Raw genomic sequence first — 23,730 nt, 5'->3', positions numbered from 1 at the left:
TAAATACCGTATTTTCCAGACAATAAGCCGCAACCCCAAAGTAAAAAAAACAACAAACAACAAAAAAAAAAAACAGTAAACATACACATATAAGCCGCAGATATCTCTTCCGCTCCCGGTTTTCCACAACGATGCAGCAGAGGGGGGTGGACACCCAAAATTTGAGTCATAACAGGTCAATTGAATATCACATTTATTACGGTTGAAAAAGAAAAAGTTGCCAAGTTTAGATTTAACTGAACTGATTTCCAATTTTGACTTCCAATGTTTCACTTCCTGCTAAAGAGACCCCTGGTGGTTGAAGAAGAAAAAAAAACACATATAAGCCACAAGGTTTGAAGCATAGGGAAAAAGTAGCGGCTTTTAGTCCGGAAAATATGGTATATGAATAAAAATGTAAATGCTCTCTGGTATTGTTCAGGGGGCCGGACCAAATGTGGAGGCGGACCGGATTCGGCCCGCGGGCCGTAGTTTGGAGACCATTGGGTTAAACCAATAAATAGAGAGAAAAAAATCTGGCCATAACCCCGGTCCAGACTACGCTGAACCAATGAAACTCTGCAGCCGTCGCAGTGAAGGGGAGTCGCTGGTGACTACAGTCTGCAAACCAAACAGAGGTTCAAAGTCCACGGACAGCAGCGAGCCCACTGAAACAACACCACCGTCCCCATTGCTCCAGTTTCAGGCCTGGCCGTAATGGAGATTCCCGTGTTTACGCTGGATGCCTTCACAAACCTACCGTTCAAAGGAAACCCCGCGGCTGTCTGTCCGCTTCTGCATGTGAGTTTTATTTATTTATTTATATATATATATATATATATATATATATATATATATATATATATAAAAGTGATTTTTTTTAAATCACTTATAAACAACTTGAGAAAACACGAAATGCTAACAGGCCTGATTGGGACGTGATTAAACAGAAAAAGTGCCGTTATTATTGATTCGGGTTACAGGTGTACAGCACAACTACTTACCCTGAAGTCTGAAGTCTTAATAATACTTGCATCGTTTTTCTAAGTATTGTCCTTTTTATTACCAGGAGCTGAGTGATGATTTGTATCAGAAGATAGCAGCAGAGATGAACCTGTCAGAAACAGCTTTCATCACCTTGATCAATCCCACCGATACCTTCACTTCCGGTAGCTATTACATCACTATTATGAATTTATTACCAGTGTCAGCTCCTTCTTGTAGACAAAGATTGAAAATCTAAGTAATCTGTGGGCAGTTAAGACATATATATATATATATATATATATATATATATATATATATATATATATATATATATATATATATATATATATATATATATATATATATATATATATATATATATATATATACATATATATATATATATATATAACCAACTGGTGATGTAATTAAACAGGAACAAGATTTCGCCTCAGATGGTTCACACCAACCATGGAAATAAATCTGTGCGGTCACGCCACCCTGGCCTCTGCAGCGGTGCTGTTCCAGTATAAAAGTAAGACCCATACACACATAAACACCTCATGAGAACGTAGAGGGCCATTCAAGAATTTGTCAGCTTGCAAACTGTAAAATGTTGCGTCATGTCCGCCTCCTCAGATAATGTTAATCCAGCTGTGGTGTTTGAGACAAGGAGTGGAGATTTGGGCGTGAGCAAGAGGAAAGAAGGATACATCATGGACTTTCCTCTAAATCCACCGACCAAGGAGGTGAATTACACATTCATGAACAAACCTGCAGAAAATCATCAATCTAAAATATGTTCTCTCTGGAAAATAAACTAATTAATTAGGTATATCTGTTTTTATAATGTGCCTTTCACTGAAATAAAACAAAAGTGCTTCACAAATAGAAAACACATCATCTTACAAATATAATTAAATAAGCTGTTAAACAAGGTTTGATTCATAAAATGTAAGCACAGTTTGCACATTTAATTCACAAAAGCCCCACAAAAAGAGATGTATAGATAATAGTGCATTGCCTAGCAACATGGTGTGTTTGCACTCAGTGAGTTTTCCACATTTAACTGAGATATAAAGAGGAAAGTCATACCTTATACATAAAAACATTTTGCACAACATCAGGAAATAATTTTATCTTGTATCTGGACTGTAAAAAGAAAATTATACCTTGTTATGAAAAGCCGACAGTTTTTAATCAGAGACGCTGAGACAGAAGAGATGATTTGTGGAAATCTGGAGGTCAGAGAGAAATTTTAATAGTTACATTTCTGTGGTTACACTTTTAAGAGTTTAGTTTTTTCTGATAGTTTATTTCAAATGCTTTAACTTAAAGCTTTAGCTGACATATTCACATATTCTTTAACATGCATAATGAAGTTTAACTGTAAAGGCATCTGAAAGGACAAATACACAATATAAAAACATCTTTTTTATTTTTTTAGGATCGCAATGACTTTAAAGATGTCATAAAGGTCAGTAATAAACATCCACACCAGTCGTCTCTGAACACTTCTCAGGCAGATCACATGTGTGTTAAACTGTATTTATATTCCTATTACAGGCGGCAGTAGGAAACCACCCGGTTCAGGAGGTTCTTTTGAGCCACGACACAAAGAAGCTGATGATCCGATTGTCGGACAGCTGTGAAAGGTCATTTTGTCCACAAAGGCCCAGAAGCCAGCCGGGTTTTCAAAATGCTCACATCTCTGACCTTCTTTCAGAAACCACTGAGCCGAGAGTTTGCTGTGTGTGTTTTGTCTCCAGGTCAGCGCTAACCAGTCTGAAAGTTGACCCTGTTGCTCTTCTGAACGGCGACTCCAGCGGCAGAGTGAGAGGCGTCATCGTTACGATGAAAGGTGAGCAGAGCAACTCACCGAGGTCAAACCTGGAGCCTCGTGTAGATGAAAAAAAAAAAGAAAGATTACATATACACAACAAAATCTAATTTTTACGTTCATCTCAAACATTTTACAAGACAAACTTTAACATTTCTGAGTTTGAAAAAAAAAACGCTAGAAAAAAGTAAGAAATTGTGAGATCAGTCTCGGAACTTTTGTAGGAAAAACCTGGAAATTTCTGAGTTTGAAAAGTAGAAAATTAGCTAGAAAAAAATCTGAAATTGTGAAATTAATCTCAGCAATTTTTCTAGGAAACAAAATTGAAAAATTCTTAGTTTGAAAAATAAAAACAATTACTGGAAAAAAAAATGAAATTCTGAAATATCAGACATTTTCTAGAAGAAACATGTAAATTTCTGAGTGTCGAAGGAAAAAAAAGAAAAGCTTAAGTTATAAAAGTGTTATAAAGTGTTTACATTTTTCTTATATTTTCAGAGTTTCAGATATTTTTTCTAGCAAATTTTATACTTTTCAAACTGTAATTTCCATGTTTTTCTAGAAAATTTCTGATATTAATCTCAGAATATCAGTTTTTTTCTGGAAATGTTTTGGTTTTGGGAAATCTGAAATTTCCTTGATTTTTCTGGAAAATATCTGAGTTTACTCCTCCTTTTATTTTTCTGTCTAGTCCTAATACTCTGTCATAGTTTTATTAAATGCGCTGTAATTTCTATATATGTTCCTGTGATCAGGGTCTCCAGACTGTAAGCCAGGATTCGACTTCTACTCCCGGTACTTTGCTCCGTGGGCCGGCATCCCAGAAGATCCCGTCACCGGTAAGATGAGCGCTCGCTCTCACAGATGACCTTTATACTGTTGCTGCAAAGGCAAACAACAGGCAAAAAATAAATTAAGGTGGTTGCATATTTTACACTACTGCAATAAATGTGAAAAATACTTCATGTTTCTTATGAAATGCGTTTGTATCGTCTGCTCTTCCAGGCTCTGCTCACACCGTTCTGGGAAGCTACTGGTCAGACGTACTTGGAAAAAAGAAAATGCTTGGTGAGTTAAAGTAAAGAGTCGGAGCAGCTTCCAGGTTTTAGCAGTAAAGACAAACAGAGACAAATGTAACGAGTTACATTTACTCAATTACATTTACTTGAGTAACTTTTATTTTGTAAAAATGTACTTTCTGAGTATTTTCACTACTTTTTACTTTTACTTGAGTAATTTTATTACAAAGTATTTTTACTCTTGAGTAAAATCTCTGGATTTTCTACCCACTGAATGAAGAACAAACATGTTTTAACCAAAAATTCACCAGACACAGACACACCTGCAGTTTTTGTTAAAGTTTTTTATTGAAAAAAACTGATTTGGAAAAATTTCTTCTACCTGATTTTGTTTTTTTGTTAGTTATATGAATTATTGTCATTTATGTCCTGAAAATACTGAAATGTCCACCTAACTTTATATTTTGGTTCATCTGATGATGTAATTTTTTAAAATATTAAATACTTTGAATCAGTTACTTCACAGGTTTCAAAGTCCTATGTTGAAGTAGTGCTGCTGTTAGTACAGTACTGTTTTGGGTAGACTGAGCGCCATAGACTCTTAATGTTTCCTCATAGTTGAGGACTTTTGTTAAATATTATGTCAATAATCTCTGGTTGTCCTTTTTTTTAAGACTTCATCCAATAAAACCCTGATTAGAATCCACACAGGTTGAACTTCTTATACGAATTCTATAATTAACCTGCTTTTTATTTCATTTCCCGTCAGATCTGATCTTGCGGTCAGTAACCGTCCTGATTTTGTGTTTTTGCAGCGTACCAGTGCTCGAGTCGTGGAGGGGAGCTGGACCTGGAGGTGAGAGACGATGGGAGGATCAACATAGCTGGAGACGTCGCCACTGTGCTGCAGGGATTCATCAGGCTGTAGCGACAATGAGCAGGAAGTGAAATGAATTACGATTTTAAACAGAAATGGATGAATTAATGCACACTGGCTGGTTCTGTTAGTTCTCATTTCACCTCATTTTAATGTAGATGTTAACATGCTTTGTTAATCTGTGTTAACGTAAGTAAATCAGTCTAGAGGATGAATTATTTTCCTTCGTATTCGACACTTTCATTAAACATTTACACAACAGTCTTTATCCTTGTGGTTTTATAAAGTAAAAAGGAAGATAAAACCTATTTGCATAAATAATGTTCAAAATCTTGGTCAGTTTTTCCTTTTATTCAAGTCTTTCAATCTCAGGAGTTTCAAATCTCTAATTCTGGATTAATAATAATTAAAGCCAATTCTGATTCACAAAACCAACCAATTTAATTTACGTAGAGAAATATGGAATTGGATCAGACCAATCAGAAATATTGATCATCAAATATATACATTCCTCGTTATAAAATCAGTAATGAGTTTTCAGAGTGAGCTCAGCTGCATCAGGTTGTCAAATTCACTATAACCTCCCCTCTAAGTATTTAGAAACTGAACAATTGATTACAGAATAGTTTGACTTTGCAGCAGCTTAGAAATCTAAAAAATAGGCTCCAATCTAAGAGATTGAACATAAGAAATATTTTTAATTATTCCACAAGAACTGATAAATGTTTCATGGACCATGTGGGGAAAAAAAGTTTGTTCTTGTTCAGTAAACTGACTGGCCTAAAAGCATTCAAGAGATTGTGGAAAAGAAATATTCTTCCTGTTTTTAAACTTTAGTAGGACTTTGCAGGAGTGAAGAACTGGAGTTTCCCATTACATATAAAATGACTTGGCCAGAAAAAACTTGAACTGAGTAAATAAACTTAATTTTTCACTTCTTGTGGAGGATTTACAAGCTTAAACACATTATGTTATAATATTCAGGATCAGGAAAGATTATTGTAGGAAATCATGAAAATCCAGCGAGAGCATTTTGACATGTGGAGGAATAATTAACATACAGCAGGAACAAAGCAGCATATTTAAAAAATAAACATTATTTATTCACATTCCACAAAAAGGCAAAAAGCTGCAAGACAAAACTTAAAGAAAAAAAATTAAGACGCACAAAAACCAAGAAGATCTGAGGTCAGTTTGGTCTCATTGATCCAGATTCATGAATCTGATGAACAGAATTCAAGTTAAATTATACAAAACATCACTGCTTTAATTTAATGTTAAAAATACAATACTGGTGACTCTGGAGGACTGATCTGCAGATAAAGTATACCACTGCAAAATTCAGCTGCTGCTACTCTAAAATGAAAATTAGTAGCTCCGCTGACATCAGCATTTGTTAAAGTTTGGTTTAACTGTATGAAGCCACATTGATGGAAAAGCCTTCAGGTATTCTGTTAACAAATGAAAGCTTATTTTACTATCACAGTTCTGAGCTGCACAATGTTTTGTCAGAAACTAGAAATTATTCACCAGAACTTGGAAAAGTAAAATGACGTCTTTAAATAACGAGCTTATGAATGAAATAGATAAGCAGTACCAATAGTTACACCTAGAGGACCATTAGTTCATCAATAATAGGTATTTAATTAAACAAATGGTTTAAAAATCAAGTGTAATTATTCACATTTATCTACAGGAGAAGCAGTAAAACTGTCAGTTCTTCTAGTACATGTTCCACATTAAAGGCAAAATGCTTCAATTCGATCTTAAATGGATTTAAGTACAACTGCTTTTATGGAACACAACCGAGGTTTAATGATCTATTTTAGCTTGAGGTAAAAAGAAAGTCAGCTTTGTTCCCATGTTCTGTTAGCTGTGTGATAAAGCTTTTCCAAGTCTCCTGATGAACATCCAGGTAGGTCTTTTTGTTTTCTGCAGTCTTCAGGTACTTCCCTGAGAGCGCCCTGCTTCAGAGGTGCATGCTGGGTAATGCCTTGTGAGCAGCTGGAGGTAGCTGAATAATGTGAATGAAGGGTTAAAGAGAAAAACTGAAGATGTGGATTAAAAAGAAAGAACAATCTGCCATGAGAATGTGAAACATGCACACTAACCAGGCGTAACTTCATAAACTACGTTTACCCTGCAGCCTGACTCAACCCAATTCAGATTTTTATTTTTTGCCTTAATGCGACCTGAATTCATGACAGTCTGAACATAGACCGTATATAAATTTTTTTTTTCCAAATGTGACCCGACTCAACGGCCAGGTCCATATTAATTCGACCTGAACGTTACCGATACTCCACAAACGTTGCTATTCTGCGTCCAGATACTCACAAGCAGGAAGAAAAACAATTATGGCGGACTTTAATGAGGATTAAGTTGTTAATATGCCTCCTCCGGTCGAACAACTTCCAAATCGTAAGCTATGCTACACTGTTAGCATCCATGTTTTCATGACAATTTGTAGAATCCAGGCTGAAAAAATATTATAAAAATAATGTAATGGCAATATAAATGTCATTTATTGCAAAGAGAAAGCAGTTTCTGTGATAAATCCACTGTTTTCTCATCCTGTTTTTCTTGTTTGACTTTTAGAAACCATCACTAATCTATCAAATGAGGACATCAACTGAAGTGCGACTCCAATAACAGGCTGAATTTTTCTGTAACGCAAAGTCGTCTGTATTCATGAAATCTGCAATATTTACCAACAGCTATTGCATTGCAAGCGTTTTTAAAAGTGGGGGCCGCCAGCGGGAAGATGAGAGCAAAAAATAAAAACTGAATCTCAATTTGTGATCGGTGGGGTGAAATGGGCTAAGAGACATTTTTCATTAGAGTTTTCTGTTATTCAATCATTTTTAAAAAATAAAGTCAGTATCCATTACTATTAAATTATGAAGGGATATCATGTTCTGCTGCAGTAGATGCTGGAGCAGCTTCTCCACTGGTGGGTATCGCCGCAGCGTTGCAGCCGAGCCCACCATCAGCAGCTTGTGTTTCGCTCTGGTTACAGCCACATTCAGACGCCTCCAGTCCTTCAGCAGCTCCCCTAACTGAGCAAATAAACGGGACAAAATGAGCACAGGATCAATATAAAGAGAGAAAGCTGGGAGGAGAAGACGCCTACGTTTCCTTCCTCTGCGGTGCTTCTGACAAACGACAGAACAATCAGATTCTTGTCCCGTCCCTGGTACCGGTCCACCGTGTTGACCTCCACCCCGGAGAAAGCAGAGGACTGCAGCAGAGCAGAGATGCACTTCAGCTGCTGCCTGTAAGGGGCGATAACTCCAATATCACCGGGTTTACACCCAGCCTGGTGTGCAGAGAAAACGGAGGTTTTAGAGCAGAAATGCAAACATTGGTATAATTATTTATTAAGCCTGTTATGATTATAAATATGCCTGATTGATAAATAGTCCCAATAATTACTGCAATAAACGACAGCATTGTTGTTTTTGTAATGGCATAATAATCTAAATTCACTCTGAAAGACCAATAACATTAAGTTTTTTAAAGAATACTGGAAAATATTTAAATATCCAAAATAAAAGTAAAACAGAAATAAAAAAATCCACACGCCACCAAAGTCATAAGTAAAACGCATTATGAGGACTGTAAACAAAATTGACCTTCACAAAATAATCAGAATTTAACCCTCATCAAGCTCATATTAATTTATCGTTGCTTATTGTATTAGGAGTGCATTAAACTTATTTTTGAATTTTTGCCCTTATAAATCATTAATTTAGAAGCAAACGAACCTTTATGAGGAGAGAAAGCATCATGTGTATGAGAGCAGCTTCGGTGCGATTGCTGACTCCTCCCTGCTCCACCGACTCCAAAGCAGGAACCTGAAGGAACCGAAACTTTTACACACAATCCACCGTAAACAGGTCCTGCGAGTCAAAATATCTTGTTTAATGAATCAAACATATTTTTAATAAACACTAACAGCCTCAGTGGTTTTATGCTCGGACATATAGAAACAGCTGCAGCATTTTACAAACCGCTGAGCAGTCGAGGAAGCAGACGGGGTTGGAGGGCAGCAGCGCGGCCTGCAGCCAGGACAGGTCCAGCTGGGGACGAGTCTCAGAGCAGGAAGTGAGCTCCGATTGGACGGACGGCAGCGAGGGCAGCGTGAGCAGAGCCGAGGCCGTCCGCTCAGACCCGCACTCCAGCCGGCCGTCGTACATCAGAGAGTTACTCAGAGACATGATCTGACTAGATTTACAAACAGAAGGTGAAACACTGTTTTATAGATGCTACATAAATGAATAAAAACTTCTGTAAAAAAAAAAATCTTAAAGCAAGTTAGAGAAGATTTATATCTAAACCACTTCACTTTGTGTTTATTAAATCAAATTTTTTAATTTTTAAAGGACATTTTGAATGAATTAAACTCACTTGCTTTTTGAAGATCACGTATGTTTTTAAAGGGCCGGTTGTTGCAGAACGTGTTGATAAAACTACCCATTAAACTGTTAAAATATTAATAAGTAGCTGTCTCTGCAATCACACTGATGTAATTTGGCAGTATACAGAAAAAAACTGCTTTGATTTGATTGCTGAAGTAATATTTAAGCACATAAATGTTATCTCGACAGCTCTTCTTGTATATCCTAAAGTCTAGTTGGCCATGTAAAAACTTACTCTGGGCAAATTATTTCCACATTCATAGTAAAGTTGACATTTTTTCCCAGAGGCGACAAAGCGAGGAAGATTAAATGTTTGAAAATGCTCCGATTCATTTTCAGAAACATGTCCAGTCTCTTTAAATATAGCTTATAACAACAGATCAAGTATCTTCAGTCAGAGGCTTCTTACAATTTGCTGTAGCACAGACTGTTACAGGAGATCTGTCCTGCAAACAGTGATCACCATCTACAGCAACATTAATTTCTCTTTGGGATCAACAAATAATTTTTGAATATGAATTTTGAACTAAATATTTTCAGAGTACATATACTTTTTTTTTTCTTATTTTTGTCTGTTTATGGACCATAAATAAAGATGAAACAAATTGGTGCAGCTTTTTCCCAGTTTTTCTTTGTAAAATTAAAATCTGTGTATTTATTTCCTTTGATTTTACAACAGCCCACATAATCTTTCTCTCAGCAGTGTTTACCTGTTCATGCGGTACTGTACGTTCAGCTGCACCACCGCCTCGCTATGGAGCTCAAGTCGCTTAAACAGACTTTCATCCATCCCAAGAGACCTTAAGAGGAAAACGACAACAATAACAATAATAACACATTTGTAAGTTTTTTGTTCCCTGCTGTCAAGGTGCGCCGCATTAGTAATGAAATATTCTCCACCTTGCTTCCTGGTTCTGAACAATCGGCGGCAGCTGCTGATGATCTCCAACCAGGACGAACCGCTTGGCGTAGAAAAGCGGACCCAGACAGATCGGCTGGCTGATCTGCGACGCCTCGTCTACGATGCAGAAGTCAAACCGCCGGCGTGTGAAGATCGGATGCTTGATGCCCATGCATGTGGTCGCTACAACCAGCTGGAACGAAACAAAACAAGATTATTAATTCAGAAAAAATAAAAATTCTAACAAATTTTGCTGAATAATAAATTGTCACAAAAATTATTGCAATAAAGAATAAGAATGTTATTTTGAGATCTTTTTATGGCATAATAACACATTCTCAGAGATGAATAAACTTTAATTCTCTTGAACATTTAACACTGGAACTGCAAGACATTTTAAATATCCAAAATAAATAAACAACTTAAAATTAATCACGAGGTTTTTGTAAACAAAATTGTCTGTCAAAAAGGTCTGAAGCACCAGACAGAAGACTTTTGTCATCCAGTTTTTGGTAGAAAGAGAAGAACAATAAATCATGCCAATGGAAATTATTGAGTTCATTTTAATTTCTCATGTGATTAATTCCTAGCAACAAATGCAAAAGAAAAAAAACTCACTTCTTTGCTGTAAAGCTGCTGCAGCTCGGTGAGCGTGTGAACATCCTTCCTCCTCACACTCTCCTCTGTGTACGGCAGGATCTCCGGATGGACCTTCTGCCCCTGACCCAGACGCAGAAAGCCGACCCGGAAGCGCTTCAGCTTCAGCAGGATGTTGTCCACAGCAGAGTGGGTGTAGCTGGTCAGCAACACACTGAACCCACAGGCGTGGAGGATGCGCACCTGATGGCAAAGAAGTGATGATGACGGAGGGAGTTAAGAGGGGAAGGAAAAGGGAAACAGAGTTTGGATTTGTTTGAGGTCTACCAGTGTGCAGATGGTTGTCGTCTTGCCGGTTCCAGGCATCCCAACTATGAGGGTGAAGTCTTTGGACAGCAAAACCTTCTTCATGGCCTGTTTCTGGGGTTTGTTCAGACCTACACAGACCGACAGACATTAAAACATCGTTTCACTCATGGACAAACCAATTTAAATTGCCCTCGTGGAAACACATCTTATACAACCTGAAATTAAAATATTAGTCTCTTAGCTCATCGTCTTTGTTCCTCCTAATGTGTAGGTGGCAGTAGTTATGCGATTGGCAAAAATAAAACCATGAACACGTCAGCTCATGGCATTTTGAGTTATTCGCAGATGCTGTGTGCATTAATAACATTTTGAGGCTATTTGTAATTTAGAAGTGTAATAAAAGAAAAATAGACTTGAGTTGCATTGGCAAAAAGAAACATTTTCTTTCAGTGCGTAGATAGTCCAACATAAATAATTTTATTTTAGGTGTTAAGATGCAGTTAGTCACCATGGGGCACAGCACTGCTCAACACTTCACCACCATCAAATTGCACTTAGCACAGCCGCAAACAAAGATTTGCATGCTTGTGGCATGCTATGTTTTGCTATAAAGTTCAACACAAAAGTTCTGCAACTCACCCTTAGAAACTTTCTACCTTTATCTTTAAAGGTTTTTCTTTTTAGTGACCCTGTCATAAGCCATTTACCCATTATCATTTTTAAACACAATCCTTAGCTAAGCTAACTAGCTGTAGCGTCACACTTTGAGCTAACGTCACGGCAAATAAACGGACGTCTACATGCAGTACCTGGTGGACCACTAAGGGGCGCCCACGGACCACCAGTGGCCCAAAGACCCATAGGTCGAGAAAGACTGCATTAACAGATCAAAACAAGTGCAAGATGATGTGGGAGCTGAAAACTGATGTTAACCAGCGATGTATGCAATGTCTAAAAGTTTTTTTTTTATATCTGCTTAGATATAAAAAAAACCAATGAGATGGAGTTACAACTGGACAAAACAGGAATAGTCATGCTGCCAGTTTGGACTTATTTCAGATATTTAAAACAATAAAACAAATCCATAATTATCAATATCGACTCATATGAAACACATATCTTGTGTTGATAATTTGGTATCACTTTGCTTTGAATGCAGTGGTAATATTATATTTATTTGTGTATAATTCTATTTCCTGCTAATTAATACCAATTTAAATTTTAAAGCACAACAGATGAGAGGGAGAAGAGGTTTACATCTTCACCCTGGGGACCAATAAAGTACATTCTATTCTATTCACACACCATTGATCTATGAGGCCAACCTGAACATTAGAAACAACTTAAAAAGGCTGATTTCAGATGTTGAGCACCTTTGAGGATGTTGGCCACTGTGTCCTTGGCCTCTCTGGGTAGAACAGAGCTGAGGTTGGTGATAAACTCTGGAGGTCGAAGGTCAACAACCAGCTCCCTGAGGCGCTCGCTGCACAGAGACGGATGTTAGTCAAGCTTTAAGATGATATCTGATGCTGCTCATGTTTCCCTGATCCCACCTGTCGCCAGAGCTTTCCATCAGCCTGGACAGATTGCTGAGGTGAGTGCTGAGGCCCACCACTCCTTCATCGCTGTCCAGTCGAAACGAAACGCCGCTGAACTTTGACAGGTCCCTGTTAAACAGGAGACATCAGGTGAAAACCTTCTGCTGAGTCCAACAGGATGAATTGTGAACGTAGAGCCCACCTGTCCAGAGTGCAGCTGACCGATGTCGCGTTGACTCCTTTCAGGTATCCTGTTGCCAAGCCGATGAGACGACCTTCTTGGTCGCTGACAACGATGCGATCTCCGCTGGTCAGGCCGCAGTTGTTGGCGCCCTGCTGCGAGGCGGCCGCGCTGCGCAGGAAATGGTGGACGAAGACGCCTTCGGACTGAGCGATCGCCGAGCCGCTGAGCTGCAGGTTCCCCACACAGCTGCCTCCCTTTTCACTGAAAACACATTAAAGTCGAAACTAAAGAGCTGAAAATTCAGCATTTAAGAGGATCTGATGAGATTAAGAAAAAAATCTGAAGTGTACTGATGAGAAAATATTAGAACAGATGAAATCCTACAAGAAATAAGATTAAAATGATCAATTATCAGTTTCTTTCAGCTCTGATCTAATGTGTTGCTTTATAGTTAATGTTAAGTGGAGCCTCCTGCACAAGCAACAGGAAAGCAGCAAGTGGTTTCTGGATGGCAAGTCAACAACAAAACTCCTGTCTTTTCCAGCAGCCATTGTACAGCAAAGACAGCGGTAAAACCAGCCGACCAAATGTGTTGGGTTGGGTTGCTAGGTAACGGGACCAGGCTCAGCTGGGCTGGCTAGGTAACGGTGCAGTTCCCATCGAATGTGACTTACAAATGAAGAGGTTTTTGAAAAGGTTCATTTTCCAGTCACCAAAATACATCAACTTATTTCCAACCAGACATTTTTTTTAAAACAATAAGTTCATGTTTTTGGTGACTGGAAAATGAGCCATTTCAAAAATCTCCCGATTTGAAAGTCACATTGATGGCAGCTGCACCGTTGTTTGGGCTGATTCTAGAAGCTCTACAGATCCAAATGTTAGAAGATTTGCTCATTTTTAAATTAATTAAAAAAAGACAACTTAGAAAACGGGTGAAAGCCACAGACTGCTACCTCTCCAGGACCGACTGCAGCCAGACTCGCTTTCGGCCGCTCTTGGCCTCCATGGTGGACGCCTCCAGGCTGCAGAGCAGCAGCCAGTGAGCAAAGTAGTCCAGATGTGGATGGGTCAGGTGGCTCGTCTCCTGCTGCAGAAAGGCTCGCACTTCGTCCTCACCCACATCCACAGAGGTGGAGTCCACCACCCTGGGCCGAAGAGGATGATACAGAAGACAGGCATTGACCCCTCCTGTGGTTGGCTTTTAAGTCTGCATGAGATTTAAAGGGGGCTTACCGCTCGTATAAAGCACAGTTTAGTTTCTGAGGGCAGTACTGGCAGGTCTGCCTGCTGCTCAGGATGTCAGGAAGTCTGGACAGGCGACTCCGATCGGCTCCTTTCTCTACAGAGTGGTTAATGTGATGAACCAGGGAGTTCCTCAGCTTCAGCAGCTCTGCAGAAAACCCACAATGCATCACTGTATCGCACCGTTTTAACATGGCCCCATATTTAGCTTCACAACATCCCCACAGCATGATTGTGACACCACCATGTTTGACATTTCTTCTAACCCTGAACTGCTTCGTTTTTATATAAAATCTCAATAAAAACACTTAAAGTTTGAGGTTGTAACAGGACAAAATGTGAGAATGTTCAAGGGTCTTAAAAATAAAATCTCATTATGATAATAAAATCTCAAACATTTGCAAACAAGATGGCCGCCGTGGGTGATCTGACATCCCTGCATTGGTGAAAAAACATCCAGATTTTCTAAAAACTGAATCTTCAAAGACCAAAAATTTGGTTTATTGACAAAAACAAACTTTTTTTTGAGCAGTTCTGACTGTAAGTTAGTTTGAAATAAAATCAGCTTCAGTCAGGAAACAAACCGTTCCCAAAGCCAGAGACGAACAAAGAGAAGAGCGATTTGTGGCACACATTTGTTTGGTCACAAAAAGCCCAATCCGTTTCGGTTTCGGTTCTGGTTTTCCAGATAAACTTTAGAGCTGCTGTGTGGAAACATCTGAAACCTGCTGAGGTTCTGTTGGGCTCGCCGTACCTCGGTGGTCCATGTGGCCGGCTGCTACTGGGTGCATGTTTCCCGTCTTCAGGTAGAGCAGCAGGCCGATTTCAGGGCTGTATCTCTCCATGCTCATCAGCGTATATAAGATCACCTGCACACAAACAGAACCACGTTCACACGGCTGATTGTTCTTCTGGAAAAGCCCGGGAAGCTGCTCCGACCTGACTGCGATGCTCGATGGAGTTCGACTCCCTGCCAGTCTTCAGCTCCAGCGGGACGGTCTTTTCCTCGCAGACTCTGCTGCTGCCGTTTCGCGACCTTTGCATCCGGACCTTCGCCGTCACGTCCATTTTTCCTTTGAGGCCGAATCTGGGGGACCAGACGTTCTCCTCTATGTCCGCCAGCTCTGTCAGCGTGAAAACGGCAGGCGGGGCCTGGCACCTGCCGCGATCAAGCAATCAGTTAATTATTAGCACATTCTGATGATTGGAGGTTTTTATTGAGGCTCTTACATTTTAGAGCTGATGGGTTTTGGTGCAGGAGAACAGAGGTATTCATTTGCCCAATGCTCCAGTGATGGGAGGTAATCATGCAGCTCCTGCTGCATCTCCTCCTGACTTACTCCTAAAGCAAACCTGTGAACACATGAAGAAGGAGAGTGGCATCATTAGGGCCACACTAATGACTATTTTTAATCTATAGATTATTCTGGCCTTTAATCAGATTTTTAAAATTTGTCAGACTTTTTTCTCATTTAAGCCATTTATATACATTAGAAATATGTTAAAAGATGCAAATAAAAGTCCCTTTTTAAATCAGAAAATAAACTTTTTTTTTTTGCCTAGACTCCAATAGCAGCGTTCTTTGAGTGAACGTTCGATCATTTGTAGCAGATGAATCTGCAGGTAAAAATTATCTCCAACATCAATGTGTGAGAAGCTCAATCCTTTCTGCTTGAATCGTCAATACAGTGCAGCAGCTGTGATTAATAACTGCACAGTAAAAGTTTCTCAATATACATTTGTTTTTATAGTAATTTGAACCAGCTGAAGTTAAAACTATGCATCTGCAGGAGTTTTGGTTAGAACATATTCACAAATACGAAATGTATGCAAATTATTGGTTTGTAAAGTAGAATCTTGTTTTGTTTTCTGTTTTGTAATGTTAGCTTACAAAAATAAAGTCAATCTGAAATCTGAACATAAACATTTAGCAGTTTTGGCTTAATTATTGCTCTCAAATGACCTTTTCTTTTAAAGTCTGTCTATTTCAGTTAATGATTAATCGATTTGTCGTGATTAACCCGATTAATCACTTCAGCCTTAGACGTCAACCACTGTCTTTTCTGGACCAGTTAAATAATAGTTAAAAGATCTAATTAAACATTGATAACAGATAAAGTTCTAATGTGTGTTTATATGCAAATGTAAAAATTAATCCAATCAATTTAAAAATGTGACCCTGTGCATCAAACCTGCAGCAGAAATTTAAAAACTAAAGTTGAGTTCAATATTATTCCCATTAAAATTTGTTATATTCAAATATGTGAGAGAGTTCTTGACTCATTCTGATTGTAGTTTTAAATTAGTTTAAATGCAGGATAAGTGATAAGACACCCTACATGTTTCCAAGGTAACGGTGATTTCGCAGAGCTTCGTCGGCCAGCTGGGAAAGTTTCTGCAGAGAGAAATCTTTGGCTGAAGCTGCTCTCTGGAAGACTTCATGCACCATGGTGCCGTTAAGCATCTGCTTAGAGCCGCCATCAAAACTCTGCATCAAAATCAAGAGAAACGCATCATGTTTCCGTCACACACCGATTAAAAGTATGACTTAAACGTTAAAAGGGCACAACTGTCACCTTGAACATTTCTCCCAGCACTGCTCGCCTCATGCAGCGGATGGAGTTGGAGATGCTGGTCCCTGAGATGAGGCTGTCGGGCTGGAGGACCAGGAAACCCCGCTCCCTGTCGACCAACCAGGCCCCGCCTTCAGAGCGGCCCTCCAGATGAACCACATCGCCACGGCAGACGGGGGTCGACTCCCTGCAGAGAGACGAAAAGACGCCACACTTTGAGGCTGCTGCACATGAATGAGTGAAAATACGAGAAAACTCAGGAACCAAGAGGTAAAAGAGCATCAGCAAATTAATCATGATATAGGTCGTTCTCGTGACGTCACACTTTGGGAAGTTTGTAACCGACAGCCATCTTAGTAGGCAGTTGCTATGACGACAGTGACCAAGCTACAAGCTTAGAACCAGCTCTCGCTTCGTTCCTACTTTATAAACATCATAAGTACATTTAGCTACTTTTATAAACTGTGGAGTACTTGTTATTTTAGACAAACATTTAGCTTTATACCTTTAATATCGGGGGAAGACCCAGAGAAACTCCTGTTAGTTTATAAATCTAGAACAAACTTAGAAAGCACCAACAACCCAGAACAAGAACCAGACATGGAGAACCGACATTTCGCTTTATATTGTCCAAATCTAGAACAACTGGAACCAACATTTAGTTTTGTCCTTTTTGTCTTTCTTCTGATTTCGTTGTTTTGTTTGTATTTCCTTCTAATTCATGTGACGCACTTTGAACCGTCTTGTTGCTGAAAATAAGCTATAAAAATAAAATTACCTTACAACTATTACTCAATATTACTCTTAGCAATACTAAGATAAATATCAGTGATACTGCAGAACTTAGCTAATGTAGCTTTTATCTGCAAGCAGGGCTTGGCAAAAAGATGAAAAACGCATTCATTCAGTCAGTATTGATAATTATTGATCAGTTTTAAGCATGGAACATCTGAAATACGACCAAACTGCTGGTGTGACCTTTACTCTTTTACCACCGTTTTCACTCCTCAGTTTTTTTTTTTTTTTAAGCAGTTATGAGGCACATTGGTGAAACTTTAAACTGCTGCTGCAGCAGTTACTCAGCAGGTTGTTCCTAGGTAAACAGAGAATGAATGAGTTGCTAGGTAACCAGAGAGTGAATGAGTTGCTAGGTAACCAGAGAGTGAATGAGTTGCTAGGTAACCAGAGAATCAATGAGTTGCTAGGTAACCAGAGAGTGAGTGAGTTGCTAGGTAACCAGAGAGTGAGTGAGTTGCTAGGTAACCAGAGAGTGAGTGAGTTGCTAGGTAACCAGAGAGTGAGTGAGCTGATTCTGTATTCATGTTGATTCCACCAAACGAGCTTAGCTGGTCGTCAGAGGTTGAACAGCTGGTCTTTCCTCTGCCTCCATCTCCCAGAATGCTGTGCGGTTCTCGATCAGAGTTCAGCGAATATTCCATTACTGATCATGTGTCTATTTTGATATATGTTATTGATTTATTGACAAACTCTACTTCAGTTCCATCCAAACAAGAAAACCAAAAAAATGAAGCATCCAGCTTGAAACAGCATCATTCATGCTGTTTATGAAAAAAAAAACAGCACTGGTTCCACAGAAAATGTAAAATAACTACAAGGAAAGCAACAGGATTTACAGTGCTCATGGGCAAACAGACTTTTACCATCCGTCTTTGAGCAGGCAGGTCTCGGTTGGAAGCAGAGACCTGCAGCCTGAGATGGTCAGTGATTTGTGTCCCGGTTTCTCCTCAACTTTCAAAACCAGATACCGGTTATTTGGTCCCTCAGACAGGATCACATGGTCCGGTACCTTACTGTAAAGCCAGAAAACATTACTTTCTGTTAAAAACAGTGAAATAATACATGCATGTTTTTATTAAGATGACTTTTAGTCAAAAGAAATGACTCTTACAGATGCTTTTTGGACTTTTCCTCTGTGGCTTCATTATCATCCATTTGGTCAGTAAACCAGCTCTCCTCAAAGCCGTCCTCACTGGGATCAGCTGGGCCAGATTCAGCTGCTTGATGGTGATTAGAGAAAAAGCAACGTTTAGAAAACATTCCTGAAACAGAGCTAAAGAAAATGATGTTAAACATTTATAAATTAGAATATTTTCTTTAGGTCTACTCTGCTGTGATTTTTATTTAGAGTTGCATCTTTAACACTTTCTAGTTCTTCCTCATAATCAGCCTCTGGTTCTTTTAAAGGTGACTTATTATGTTTACTTGAACAAGTTAGGATACATGTTAATTAGATTTTTTACACAAAATAATTCTTAGATAATGAGGTTATATCCTGCTCCTTTCAGATTGAAATCTTTTAAGGTCTTTTGTCACTTTAGATAAAAAATAAACAGCTGTTGGCCACGCCCCCAACTCAACGTTTACACTCGCACATTAAAATGCCTGCAAGCAGATGCGCATTTATACAACCATACACCTTCGAAAAGCTGAAGTGGAGTCTCCTGCACAACCAACAGGAATGCAACAATGGTTTCTGGATGGTAAATCAACAACAAAACACTTGTCTCTTCCAGCAGCCATTGTACAGCGGTGAAACCAGCTGACCAAACATGCAGGAGCTCAGGTTGGGTTGCTAGGTGACCGGCTGGGCTTCACTGGGGTTGCTAGGTAACGGCCCAGTGCCAGTTGATTCAGACTTAATATCCGAGAGATTTTTTTAACTGGCTCATTTTCCAGACACCAAGAAACGTTAAACGCAGCTTCTTTAAGCGTTTAGGATGTCTTTAGAAGCAGGTGTGACCCAGTTGGAAGCGTAAAAATGTGCAAAATGTGAATTTTGCCCCTTTAAATAGCCCTTAAATCTACTGACCTGCTTGTTTTCCATGGAAACGTTGATATTTGCTTACCATCCCCGCCTTGCTCCTGATCCGAGGGCGTCTTGTTGTTCCCATCTCTGTGTGTCTCGCGTGTAGCCATCCTCTCTTTTGGGACCACCTCCAACTCTTGAGCACTTTGTTCAGGTAAAGGAGCAGCAGGAGTGCAGGTGTCCTCCTCTAGGAAACCTTCCACTTCTGTCATCACAGTAAAACATGAATCTGTCTTTTCTTGTTGCTGCTGCTGCTGCTGGCGTTTCCCGTCTCCTCCCAGAGAGAGGTCTGTTAGGCCGGCAGTGAGAAGAGGTGTCACTGTGGAGCCGATCCAAGCTTTCAGAGGTGAAGTTCTGGGTTTCTTAGCGTTCTGGGACTCTTCACTGGGGCTGAAGAGTCGCTTGAACGGGCCAGACAATCTGTTCGCGCTCTTATTTACTTCTCCCTCCTCAGTCATTATTCTCCCCACTCTGATGCTTTTTGTGCTGGGGCTGCGACAGACGGGCGACCGCTGGCACAGTTTTGGGTCGGAGCGCAGCTGACTGGCCCGTCTGGAGGGAGAAGAGCAGGAAGGTCTGATCTGACTGCTGGGCGTCTCTGGGACAGAGAGGAGGACATCTGGGGACGAAGCGAGGCGGTTTTCAAGGTCACCGAGGTTTTCAAGGTCACTGAGGATGCTCCGCCTCGGAGGAGGAGTGCTTAGTCTGAATTTAATTTCTTTAATCTGAGGCTCAGCTTTGCTGGTTGGTGGCAAAACCTAAAAAACAGACAATAAGATTGGAGAAACTTTTACAATTTCATGCAAACAGAAGAGAGGAAACGACAGTTGATTTATGCAACAATTCATTTCCTTCCACAAGTATTCAGACATTAAACTCCTTCACATTAAACAAAACTATTAAAAAATCTAATCCGATTCTGCTGCTTTTACTTTAATTTCACTAAATAAAACCCAGTTCCACTAACCATCTTGAAAAGTCAACCTGTAAGTAACTTAATCTAATTTTAGATAAACATCTTTTTTCAAGGTTTCAGATCTTTATTGATTATAAATAAAGATTGAACCGAATCCTAAAGACAATGGCAACAGGATAAATTTATCTAGTCAAGATAAATTTACCAGATGGTAAATTGTCCCTGAAGTTATTGCGGTAAAGAATAAAATTGTTGTTTTAACAACATATTCAAGTAATGTAATAATACAAGAACACATTTTCAAAGATGAATAGACTTTAAACTCTGATGAATATTTTAATCTGGAACTGAAAGACATTTTAAATATCCAAAATAAATAAACAAAAACAACATAAACTAGCTGAGACTGAAGCCTTTTGTTGTCCAGTTTTTGGTAGAAAGACAGAAGAGAGAAAAACTAAAAATCATCCAAATTTAAATAATCGAGCTCGTTTTAATTTACCAAATGATTAATTAATTTGTTGCTGCAACATTTCAAATATCCACCTAACCTGACAGGCCAGGTGAGAACATTAATCAGAAACGCAACCAGAACGGCCATGGTAACTCTGGAGGAGCTGCAGAGATTCAATGCTCAGGTTGGAAAACCTGCCGACCAGAGGACTCCACAAATCTGGCTTTTAGAAATCAGAAATTATGTTTAAATTTTCTACAAGCCATGCAGCAGACTGCAAAAAAAAAGAGCTCTTTTCAGGTCTACTGTATGGATAATCCACTCCTGTTTATACATTTTTTTAACTATATATATATATATATATATATATATATATATATATATATATTAAAATAACAATTTAACAATAACAAATGCAAACTGCATTTTGTTGCTTTGTACTTGTGACATGTGCAATGATAAAGTTGAATTCTATTCTTTTACTTATAAATAATTGCACAAATGAAATGCTATCAGCAACAAGTATTTCTTCAGAGAAGATAAGTTAGTCTGCGAAAAGCAAACTCGAGGGTTCACCTTTCAGCAGGACATCTATCACAACCATAAAGTTAGATCTACAAAGGAGTGGTTTATGTTAGAATGGCCCAGTCAAAGTCCAGATCTGCAGAGGCAAGGCTTGAATTTTAGTAATCAAGACGCGCTCCTGACAGAGCTGGAGCAACTATCCAAATAAAAAAAACAAAAACTGGTTTTTAATCAAATAACAGTTCAAAAACAAACGTATCCAGGACTTACCTTTTGGTTTTTGGAGCAAAAGAATGAAGAGATGTTCTGCTGCCCTCCTACTAACCCGGTAGTCACCTGAGAAAACCAACCAGTCAGAATGATACCGAGAAAAAACAATCAGATAAAGAGGAAACCAATCAGAGAAAACGGGCAGGAATTGGCTGTTGCGCAGTTACAGCGCTGCATGACAACCTTATGATCAACTCAAACCATAAAAGGTTTTCTTGTTTAAACAGTCAAGGCACAGAAATGATGAACACTGGGAAAGTTTTAGACCAATAACAAATCCAGCTCTGTTTTTAGTTACTAAAATGTGACTCACTTTGGTTTTCTTCATCTTGTTCCTGTTCATTGTGACTGAGGATAAATGTTAGCCTTGTATCGATTAGTATGCGGTTCAATAAGCTGCCTGCCGCTCAGAACCTGGCCGGGTTAGCGTTTCCTCGGTGGAGTCAGCTAACGACGCCAGCACACAAACACAACCAGGGCCGCATCTCCAGCAGATGCCGCCCACAAAAATACTAAAATATACCGCTACAATCCGTCACAACACATCAGTACTGAGGCATTTCTGTAATTGTCTGTCTGCTGTACGCTCCTGTGTCTGATTACAAGGCTGTGGCGCCAAATTTTCAGGTTCGCGCAACGGAAATTACGTCAGCGAACTTTGGGTGGCTTCATTTCCAACAGCCGGCGCACAACCTGGTCAGACATGACGGCGTACGGCGAGGGAGGAGATTTACTCATTTTACAGATAGATAGATAGATAGATAGATAGATAGATAGATAGATAGATAGATAGATAGATAGATAGATAGATAGATAGATAGATAGATAGATAGATAGATAGATAGATAGATAGATAGATCTAAATATCTCTATTTTTATAATATTTAGATAGAAAGATATTGTAAAAGAAAATATTTCACAGCTGTTTTGCGTCGGGAAATCTTATAAAATGGTAATAAATCATACAAAATTGTAATACAGTGCACTGAAGTTTGTGATCCTAACGTGACAAAATGTATAAAACTTTAATACACTTACATTTTATCAATATTTTATTTAGGTTGAACAGTGAAAAGTGCTATTACAAATTTAGGTTTTGCTGCCATCTAGCGGCTTTACAGCTGAATTCAAATCCATTCAAATCCAACACGGCAGAAATCATCCACTCAGTAATCAGTGTTTTAAAAAATTAAATAAAAAACCTTAAATTGTTTATCTTAGATTGTTATGACATATTTCCACTCCTTACGTATCAATATTGGGTCAGATTTGGTTTTGCAGAGTCTGACCAACAGATGTCACCAGGAATATGAGGAAACAGCAGCTGATTGCTTTAACATTTTAACAATGATAAATAAATGTTTTAATGGGCTGACATTTCAAAGACTTCATTCTTCACATAATTTCTACATTTGTAGCTTTATTCGGTTTCTCCCGGCCGGGTAACTGTGTGCGTTTGTCAATGTTTGAGCAGAAATGCCACACACGGACGGTCTGTTTAAACACGAGGATTAAGTCCGGGTCTGTTGTTCCGGGTCAGACAGTAACGGACATGTGGGGGGTCGACACGCAGCAGGACAAAGACCAGGACATCCACCGTGTAAACTTTAAATGCCAACAAGTCAGAGCGAACACACACAGCTTTAGAAAAACCCTCCACAATTAAATTCAAACACGTTTTAATGTAAAAACACAGACATACATACAGACCCACACATTCAATAAATTTGAATTTTACTGAAAAGTCCCGTTTATTTCAGGAAATTTATAACTAGTGAAACATTACAAAGATTATTTACACACAAATGTTTGTTTGAAAGCGATTATTTCTGCTGACGCTTTTCCAATTACAAGTAATGAAAGTGTCACATTTAAAACTACAATTTTATACCAGACCAGTAAAAAAAAAAAAAAAAAAAAAATTAAAAACAGAAATGTGGGATGAAGAAACATATTTTTAATATGTGTTTAATTAGCTTGTAATGTAACAAACGGGCCTCATCTGAACGAATATTTATTGAATATGACTGTTGTAAAGGCCAACTGAATGCAGTTACTTTGTTTCCTGCAACTTCCTTTAATTTATGTACTAGGATGGCTTTAATAAATCAGCCTTTTACCTTCAGTTCCTTCTCAAAGTTGACTGAATGCTTCAAATTTAAGTGAATCTATTACCATCCTCCATCTGATATGATGTGGGTGTTTGTCCTGTTCAATTGTCAGTAAAAAAAAAAAAAATATATATATAAATACTATTATTATTTTTAG

General features: G+C 38.7%; 2 protein-coding genes across 3 annotated transcripts; one reads left to right on the top strand and one right to left on the bottom strand.

Annotated features, from left to right (window-relative positions):
* Positions 1–403: 403 nt before the first annotated feature.
* LOC103462841 (phenazine biosynthesis-like domain-containing protein 1) lies at positions 404–4,966 on the top strand. Its single transcript, XM_081605263.1, has 10 exons — positions 404–780; positions 1,049–1,148; positions 1,403–1,501; positions 1,606–1,715; positions 2,414–2,443; positions 2,533–2,621; positions 2,736–2,827; positions 3,562–3,645; positions 3,812–3,874; positions 4,641–4,966. The coding sequence occupies exons 1-10, from the start codon at positions 697–699 to the stop codon at positions 4,751–4,753; spliced, it is 864 nt and encodes a 287-aa protein (XP_081461389.1). The 5' UTR covers positions 404–696; the 3' UTR covers positions 4,754–4,966.
* An 817-nt stretch (positions 4,967–5,783) lies between these two features.
* On the bottom strand, positions 5,784–22,120 carry dna2 (DNA replication helicase/nuclease 2). 2 transcript variants are annotated; one of them, XM_008405834.3, is made up of 24 exons: positions 21,776–22,120; positions 21,463–21,528; positions 19,338–20,055; positions 18,380–18,488; positions 18,132–18,281; positions 16,474–16,657; positions 16,237–16,385; positions 15,128–15,250; positions 14,837–15,056; positions 14,652–14,766; positions 13,889–14,045; positions 13,609–13,800; positions 12,671–12,913; positions 12,484–12,597; positions 12,304–12,413; positions 10,949–11,058; positions 10,643–10,864; positions 10,024–10,217; positions 9,834–9,923; positions 8,716–8,929; positions 8,470–8,559; positions 7,836–8,021; positions 7,615–7,761; positions 5,784–6,725 (listed from the first exon to the last, which is right to left on the bottom strand). In XM_008405834.3, exons 1-24 carry the CDS (start codon positions 21,803–21,805, stop codon positions 6,672–6,674), a joined length of 3,987 nt encoding a protein of 1,328 aa, XP_008404056.1. In that variant the 5' UTR covers positions 21,806–22,120; the 3' UTR covers positions 5,784–6,671. The 2 variants fall into 2 exon arrangements, with proteins under 2 accessions (XP_008404056.1, XP_008404057.1); XM_008405835.3 differs by having other exon boundaries at positions 18,380–18,485.
* Between the last annotated feature and the right edge of the window lie 1,610 nt (positions 22,121–23,730).

Source organism: Poecilia reticulata, chromosome 3 (genome assembly GCF_904066995.2).
Source record: "Poecilia reticulata chromosome 3, P_reticulata-male-v2, whole genome shotgun sequence".
Lineage (NCBI taxonomy): Eukaryota > Metazoa > Chordata > Actinopteri > Cyprinodontiformes > Poeciliidae > Poecilia > Poecilia reticulata.
The sequence above is the reverse complement of the archived record's forward strand: the minus strand, read 5'-3'. Positions and strand labels throughout refer to the sequence as shown.